Source organism: Dreissena polymorpha, chromosome 2 (assembly GCF_020536995.1).
Source record: "Dreissena polymorpha isolate Duluth1 chromosome 2, UMN_Dpol_1.0, whole genome shotgun sequence".
In the NCBI taxonomy this organism is placed as follows: Eukaryota; Metazoa; Mollusca; class Bivalvia; order Myida; family Dreissenidae; genus Dreissena; species Dreissena polymorpha.
This window is the reverse complement of record NC_068356.1, coordinates 29,362,615-29,372,023: the sequence shown is the minus strand read 5'-3', so window position 1 is coordinate 29,372,023 and position 9,409 is coordinate 29,362,615. Positions and strand designations below refer to the sequence as shown.

The following is a 9,409-nucleotide window of genomic DNA, read 5'->3' as shown; positions in this document are numbered from 1 at the left end:
AAAATGCTCGAATACAATTTATAAAGCACAATGTGACTTATATTGATAACTAAAAATACCAGTAATCAGTATGCCAGTTTTGCCGTGTCAAGCTGTTACGATCCAGAAAGTCCTTCATTCACATCGAGTATATATCCTTCGAATTCCAACTATTGTTGTCATAAGCGGAGATTTAGTGAATAAATAATTCATATATCCTAAATGACAGCTTCTAAATAGCGAAACAAGCCAATGTATGCAGTAAGAAAGTTTTGAATCGAGACTCTCATTAAGGCGGCCATTGTTGAATGTTGAAACACGAACGACAACTCTGCTAAGAGAATGTTATCAATGCTCCTACGCAGTGGCGTATGCAAAAGGGAAGTAACTGAAAAATCGAGTTATCTCAATCGGACTGGCTCGGTCTTTTACATAGGCCGCCATTGTGAATTTTTTTAGGATGGTTATCAAACCTAGGACGATGCTGTTCGCATCGTCAAAAATGGCCTTGGCAAACAGCGCAGACCAATATGAGACGCCGCATTATGCGGCGTCTCATCTAGGTCTGCGCTGTTTGCTCAAAGGAATTTCTGTAAGAAATATTCTACATATAGAAATAAATACACTAGGCATCCATAATTTTGGAAATAAATTGATCCAATTGAGAAGGATGGGAGAGTCAACTGGGCATAAATGGGTTAAACATTCGTGTAGAATATTATAGTGTGTGTATAGGATACCGAATGTCGTGCAATTCATGCAATTATTCCTAGAGAGCCGGTGCTTTTTCTGGGATTACTGATTAAACAATTTAAGATGCATTCATTTATGTTACATTCAATATCATACTAGGTCTATTACAGCAAACAATATTGTATAGTTTTCTGGTTGTTCCGTATGCAGAACACACATGAAGCCCTTTAACCAGAGAATTTAAATTTGATTCCCTGTCACCGGGACAGGAATTTACTTGAGAATATGAGTTCACTCTCCCGTTATGTAACGTGGCATGAAACAGATGCGTCTCCTTAACAGTCCTGACGATAAGCGCGTAGATAATGTAATAGTGTACTTAATAAAATTATTATGAAAACAAGTAATATGCAACGACTATTAAAATCTTTGTTAAAGCAGAGCACACAAACTTTATCATCCTTAATCATTTTCGTTATGGATGGATATTGTGATAGTTACTCTTGTGTCCAGTTTGAGTTGTACAAATTATAAATGGGCCGTGCTCTGTGAAAAGGGGGTTTAATGCTGTGCGTAAAGTGTCATCCCAGATTAACCTGTGAAACCAACACAGGCTTATCAGGGACGACACTTTCCGCATAAACTTGATTTTTGCTAAGGAGATACTTTCTTGAGACGAAAAATATCATAAAAGCGGAAAGTGTCGTCCCTGAAAATCTGAGAGAATTGCACAGGGTAATCTGGGGAGACACTTTACGCACATGTATTAACCCCTTTTTCATAGAACACTGCTCAAATACATAGCAACTTTAACAATTGTATATTATTTCTTTTATCAGAGCCCGTTTCCAGATCAGGCTATGTGCATACCCAGGTTACCCAGTACTAGGGGTCAGCTGATGTCTAATCTATATTTGTTTATACTCTTTCAATAAGATAGAGCATATTTATAACACTAGAACGTGTAATTTACAGGCGTGATAGCTTTAAGACATAAAGCCGGTGCCCCTTGAAACCACGCTTGCAGAAAAGTGTGCTATTTGATTAATAATTTGCAGCGATGGAAATAAGTTTCAAAGGAAAGCGGGCTTTGGTAACTGGCGGGGGACGAGGTAAGACAGTTTTACGACATTTGCAGCAGAATTATATATCTAAATTTGCCAAGACTATCTATAGATTGCAAACATTAGATTCGCAGTTAGTGGGAATGGAAAACACATACATGTTTTGCAAAACAATAAGCCGCATAACTCACGCGATTAGTTGAGGTCTCTTGAATTTCAGCTGCCTTATTGCAAATATAAACGAGTAGCGCATGGGATTAAGTTAATGCGTGTGCGTTAAATGTCGTCTGACATAAAGGCGTGCAGTCAGCACATGCTAATCTGAGAAGACAATCTCCGCGTTAAGTGGATTTTCGCTAAGAAGAGACTTCCCTTAAACGAAATTTATTACAAAAGCGGAGTGTCGTCCATGATAAGCCTGTGCGAACGGGCTATTCTATGGCGACACTTTAAACACATGCATTTAGCCCCATTTCCCAGCACGAAACTCATATTTATATGCACTGCATTTAGGAATTGGCAAGTCCATAGCCGAGGCGTTACTGAAGTGCGGGGCAGAGGTGGTGGTGCTAGAAAAGATTGAAGAGGACCTGAATAAATTCAAAAAGGAAGTAAGAGTGCACTTTGGAAAATACGCTACAAGTTTGTAGGCTATAATCGTATTATTCTTGATCAAGATGTATATTGTGTGGCGTCTTTAGTACACCTGAATTTTATTGTATGCATGGCTTACGGTAAGCACAAGTTCAGCGCTAACACATATTTATTTTACATGTTTATTTTGTCCTGAAACGTATCTGTGTCGAATCAAGGAGCCAAGCATAATTCCGTTGCAATGCGACCTGACGGACTGGGACGCGACCCGGAAGGCGGTGGAGGGGGTGGGGCCAATCCATATGCTGGTGAACAGCGCGGGGGTGGCCGCGATCACGCCCTTCCTTGACGTCACGAAAAGCGAGCTAGATTGGTATGTACGCACGTCTTTCCTTCGTCGACACAAGTATTTGGGCATGTATTTAGTTGACGTCAAACCAAATAAGCTAGTTTGGTGAAAATGCACTGTTGTTGTTGACGCTATCAAGAGCGAACTAGATAGGTAAGTGCATATCATATTCTTTTTACGTCGCATAGCGTGAACTTTTTAGGCAAGTACGCATGTATACATATCGTTTACTTCAATAATGAACAAGATGTATGATAATGAGTATACAAACATTTCACTGATTGGTAAAAAACGACTGTTATTGTTTCTCAAAATGTTATCTAATTCAGTAAATGTGTACAAATTGCCTGATTTTGTTATTACGCATGCATTAATTGGACGTCACAAAGAATTACAATCATGTAGCTTTGCCAATAATCAAGAACTCGTAGCATCGATGGCATTGACGTCTAATTGAAACAAGAGGGCCTAAAAGGCCCAAAGTCGCTCATCTGAGATTCAAAGGAACTGACCTGTTCTGTGCAGCCCAAGATGTCATTAGAACAGTATGTTCTTACACAACTTTCATGACTAGTCACGTTTTTCAACAGACCAGAATCATTTTCATACACATCCAAGATATCATTTAAACAAATATACTGACAAAGTTTCATGAAGATTCATAAGAACATATAAGGAAAAATGCTTCGCCCACTGGTATCCATGTTTTTCAAGCAACTGGAACCACTTTCGAACTTGTCAAAAATATAATTGGGACAAATCTTTTGACAAAGTTTCATGATGATCGTACAATGAATATGGCTTCTAGAGTGTTAACAAGGTTTAACTATAGCAATAAAAGGAAAAATGCCATGCCCTCTTGGCGGCCATGTTTTTCCACCAACCGGAACCATTTTCGAACTCATCCAAGATATCATTTAAACAAATATACTGACAAAGTTTCATGAAGATTCATAAGAACATATAAGGAAAAATGCTTCGCCCACTGGTATCCATGTTTTTCAAGCAACTGGAACCACTTTCGAACTTGTCAAAAATATAATTGGGACAAATCATCTGACAAAGTTTCATGATGATCGGACAATAAATGTGGCCTCTAGAGTGTTAACAAGGTTTTATTAAAGCATGATATATAGCCATATTAGGAAAAATGCCCCGCCCCCTGGTGGCCATGTTTTTTAAGCAACCGAAACCATTTTCGTACTCATCCAAGATATCATTAGGACAAATCTTCTGACCAAGTTTCATGAAGATCGGAAAATAAATGTAACCTCTAGAGTGTTAACAAGGTTTTACACTAGCCATATAAGGAAAAATGCCCCGCCCCCTGGCAGCCACGTGTCTCAACCAACCAGCATCATTTTTGATCTGGTCCAAGATATTATTGGGGTGAATCTTCTGACCAAGTTTCATGAAGATCGGACAATATATGTGGCCTCTAGAGTGTTAACAAGATTTTACTAAAGCCATATATAGCCACATAAGGAAAAATTCCCCGCCTCTTGGCAGCCATGTTTTTCAAGCAAACGTAACCATTTTCGAACTCATCCAAGATATCATTGTGACCAATCTTCTGACCAAATTTTATGAAGATTGGACAATAAATGTGGCCTCTAGAGTGTTCACAAGGTTTTACTATAGCCATATATAGCAATATAAGGAAAAATGCTCCGCCCCTTGGCAGCCATGTTTTTCAAGCAAACGTAACCATTTTCGAGCTCATCCAAGATATCATTAGGACAAATCTTCCGAAAAAATTCATGACGATTGGACAATAAATGTGGCCTCTAGAGTGTTAACAAGGTTTTACAATAGCCATATAAGGAAAACTGCCCCGCCCCCTGGCGGCCATGTTTTTTCACCGATCTGGACCATTTTCAAACTCGTCCGAGATATCAATAAAACCATTGTTTTGACCAAGTTTCATGATGATTGGGCAAAAATTGTGACTTCTAGAGTGTTCACAAGGTTTTTCAATAGCCATATAAGGAGTACTGCCCCGCCCCCTGGCGGCCATGGTTTTCAACGGACCGGAACCATTTTTTAACTCAACCAACATATCATTTAGACAAACATTTTTACATGAAGATTTGGCATCAAATGTGACTTCTACAATGTTCACAAGGTTTTTCTTTTTTTTGACCTAGTGAACTAGTTTTTGACCCAGCATGACCCAGTTTTGAACTCAGTCGAGGTATCAATGGGACAAATGTTCTGGCAAAATTTCATGAAGATCAGACAATAAATGTGGCCTCTAGAGTGTTCACAAGGCAAAATGTTGACGGCGCACGACGGACAAAAAGCGATAACAAAAGATCACTATGAGCACGTTGTGCTCAGGTGAGCTAAAAACAAACAACACAACATAGATCAGACAATTTACTTATTAGCGTCCAAAAGATTGATCTAAAATCTGTTGAGTATTTCTATATTGTGTACATATTGGTAAGCATACCAATGAAACATTGATTGAGGATAGCGACCCTCTTTTGTCTTTCCAGGGTATTCAGCGTTAACTATCAAGCAATTGTGAATGTTTCCCAGGTAAGTCTTTGTCAGGTTTTTAATACTTCAAATATGCAATGTAATAATCTTCTTAAACAAACACGTCCGATGTTACATGCATCGTTAAATAGAGATTTTTTTGTGATCAACGTTGTGTTGCATCAACCTCCGCGCAGAGATTCCACAGTAACCAGCTTAGCTGGATCAAATTGCATGCAAGAGCAAGCCATGGAACGACAACTCTGCGTGGAGATTGTGGTTGTATATAACTGGAAATAAAAACAATATTTTGAACAGCGGCAAATAAAAATAATAAGAGCCATGCTACATGAAAAGGGGGTTTTAATACATATGCGTTACGTTTCGTCCCAGATTAGCCTGTGCAGACCGCACAGGCCAATCAGCGACAACACTTTCCGCATAAACTGGATTTTCGCGATAAAGACAACACACGCGGAAGTGTTGTCCCTAATTGACTCAGGCTAATCAAAGACGGCATTGACGCCCACGCAATTAAACCCGTGTTCTCAGAACGCGACTCAATGAAGTAGTATAACAGATTGTTGGCCCCGTTGTCTCGTACCCAGGTGGTGGTGAAGGGCATGGTGGAGCGCGGGCAGGGCGGAGCGATTGTCAACATCTCTAGCATGACGACCAATGTCGCCTTCCCCGAGCACACCTCCTACTGCTCCAGTAAGGGCGCCGTCGACACGCTAACCAGAGTTATGGCCCTTGAGTTGGGACCACACCAGGTACTTCTTAATCGTTACCCAGACATGATGTTGTTCTGTTATGAAAACTGTTGTTCATTTCAAAATTGTAAGTAAAATAACCTGCCGCCACCTTCACATAGTGCCGACTTAATCTGTATTTCAAATGATAGTATACATTCCTCCAGCACGGACAAATCTGACCCACAGTTGAGTGTTTTTTTATATTTAACATCGAACATTATCGTCTTCTGTAGTTGAAAGTTATTAAGTAGAAAGTTTACCTTAAACGAATTAACACCCAAGCTGCGTCCTGCGAAAATGTGTCTTATCCCAAATGCGGCCAGCGTGGGTGCATACAGGCCCATGCAGTCTGGTCAAGATCTATCCTGTTTGTTGAGACTACGAATTCTTGTTCGACTTATTAGCGGATAAGGTAGTTCCTGAAAAGACAGGCTTCTCTGGAGCTACTCAGGCCGCATCTGGCATAAGGCCCATTTTCGTATGACGAGACTCATGGTGTAGATACAACTTATTGACAACCTGAAAGATTTCCGACCGTTTAAGTAGAAGCGTTTTAACATTAAGTTTCTAAAAACTAGTTTCCATGAGACCGATTTTCGCTTCAGTAATATCAGTACATAATTCATTGCTCATTTAGATCCGCGTGAACGCAATTCATCCGACGATCGTAATGACGGACATGGGCCGGCGGGCTTGGGAGGACCCCAATAAGCACATGAAGTACCTTGTCCGCACTCCCATGGGACACTTCGCAGGTAATATACATCCCATGTTTAAGACTTTTTAATTCTTAAGCCTAAGAGTTGGTTGGTGACTACGAGCCGAGAAAAAGCGTCGATTCTTGTTCGCTGACATTCTGAAAACTTCATTTCTAATGGCGTGAGCTCCATTTAAATCAACGCACTTGACTCGCGCTTGTTGATTCCCTTCATAAAGCATAGTTGTGCAAGTATTAAACATTGGAGAAGAGATTTCCGGGGAACATAATAGAATGACACTTTTCCATTTACACATGACCGACATTCGTTGAAACGCCGTTTACAGATTCAAGCATACAAGCTTTGTGAAACATGCATTCACTGGCCTTCCGGATATCAAAGCGCTTTAACTTTATAAATACTGTTCAGATGTGTCGTTTAAGCAAAGTCTTATTCTGGACCAAGAAAATGATTCATTTAAGATATTACATTGACTAAGATATATACAGTGCGGGCACATGAATTTTCTGTTCCAGACCCGACCGACGTTGCAGACGGCACGGTGTTCCTGCTCAGTGACATGGCCAAGATGGTGAGCGGAACCATCCTGCACATCGACGGCGGGTTCACTGCCAACTAGACAACAATCTAGAGACACCAATCCAATCACAGCCGCACAGGGTGCAATTGGGCTCCGTTATTGCATGATTCAAGACTGCCTCTGCTTATATTTTGTCCTGGGAAAACTGAGTTTAAAGGGGCCTTTTTACAGATTTTGAAGTTTGTCATTAAATGCTTTATATTGATAAATGTAAACATTGGATCTTAAAAGCTCCAATAAAAAATCAAGAATAAAATTAAAAAAAGAAAAAAAGTAGCCGGTACCAGGACTCAAACCAGTGACCCCCGGAGTCCTAGAATAAGTCTGTAGTAAAAACGCATTAGCCCTCTCGGCTATTCCGCCAAGTATACAGAGTTCAAGTATTTTATACCTTATATAAGCAATCTTCGTAGTTTCGTAAATTTAAACAACAAAACTCTCCAAATTATTACATCGTTTCGCGTTGCAACGCTTTATAATTTTTAAGGTTTTCAAATCGTCATAAGATACATATAAAGGCTATATTGGACTATGGTAAATGTTCAGTAATACTGTTTCCTCACAAATATCATAACTAAAACGAAAATTTGCGAATCTGAGAAAACTTTTTTTCAATTTTGTCAATATACCAAACCGTGAAAAGATCCCTTTAATGCGTTTGCGTAAAAGTCATCCCAGATAAGCCTGCTATGTCCTCACAGGCTATTCAGGAATGACACTTTTTGCATATACTGGATTTTTGTTTAAAATACTTCTATTAAACGAAAATTCCATATATGATAAGCCTGTGTGAACTGCACAGGCTAACCTGGCACTACACTTAACGCACATGCATTATACCCGATTTTCTCAATAAGAGACACATAATAGTTCGGGTTTAAATTCGAACTGAAATAAGCATTTAATCATAATTCTAACCATCAAACAGAGTGCAATGCAGAACATCGGTCAACAAATATCAGCAACATCATACATGTGCACAAAGATTCAATTAAAGAAATTTAGACGTAGATTTGAACTCATCATAAAATTGTTCTATACGGAATATGGAGGAAAACATTCTTTCCGCAATTTTGCATGCGGTACGTATACACATGACCAATATCAGCATTTATCCTCGGTCAATATGCGGGTGATATCCAAGTTACATAACAGTGAAAAGTTGTTCCTACAGAGTAGTTGACCTCCACATAATGGTCTATAGGTGAGTTTATAAACAGTTTGCAGATATAGCAAGTCCTATAATCATTAAATGATTTTAAGGAATTTGATGACGTTATGGAAGTTCACACTATAATACAAGCAATGATAGGAACAACAAGCAGCAATTAGATTGCATATAAGAACTATTTTCAATACTTTCATACAATGACAGTCATCTTATATTGAACTGTATGACATATATATGTACATATGGGCTGTGCTCAGTGAAAAAGGGGTTTAATGCATGTGCGTAAAGTGTCTTCCCAGATTAGCCTGTGCTGTCCCCACAGGCTAATCAGGGACGACACTTTCCGCCTAAACTGGATTTTTGCTAAGAAGAGACTTTCTTTAAAAGAACAGTATCATATGGCAGAAATGGTTGTCCCTGATTAGCTTGTGTGGACTGCACAGGCTAATCTGGGACAACACTTAACGTACATGCATTTAAACCCCCATTTTTACAGAGCACGGCCCATATAAATGCTAAACAGCAAATACGTTGAATTGATATCCCCCGCCGTTATACTTCTGGACACAAAAGTTTTCTGGACGGATGGACAACGCCAACGTGCATCATCCTCTTATCCATATATATGGATATACTTCCAAGATATGGCTCCAGACACACAAAAAAAGCATTTTTTCAACATACAGAGGGCCATAACTCCGTTATTATCTGATGGTGTACAATGCCATTTGGGGTGCATCATCCTCTTATCCATATATATACTCCTACAAAGTTTCAAGGAAATCCCCCAAAGCACTTCCAAGATATGGCTCCGGACACAAAAGTGCAAGACGAACGGAAAGACAGAAGGACGGAAAGACGGACGGACGGACAAGGCCAAAACAATATCCCTCCCCCTATGGCGGGGGATAATAATAAAGCAACCATGTGAGCCAGGCGACCACAGGCTTGCAGGAAACCACATTCGATGTAAGTTATTGAGTCAGGGAACAGTATGTACACTGTACAGTGAGTACCAAGA

The 9,409-nt window shown here is 39.6% G+C and overlaps 1 protein-coding gene across 1 annotated transcript; it reads left to right on the top strand.

The window, feature by feature from the left end:
• The first annotated feature begins 1,505 nt into the window (after positions 1-1,505).
• On the top strand, positions 1,506-7,389 carry LOC127866428 (L-xylulose reductase-like). The gene is made up of 7 exons (XM_052406941.1): positions 1,506-1,784; positions 2,250-2,347; positions 2,549-2,703; positions 5,181-5,223; positions 5,772-5,936; positions 6,556-6,673; positions 7,153-7,389. The coding sequence occupies exons 1-7, from the start codon at positions 1,733-1,735 to the stop codon at positions 7,254-7,256; spliced, it is 735 nt and encodes a 244-aa protein (XP_052262901.1). The 5' UTR covers positions 1,506-1,732; the 3' UTR covers positions 7,257-7,389.
• Positions 7,390-9,409: the final 2,020 nt, after the last annotated feature.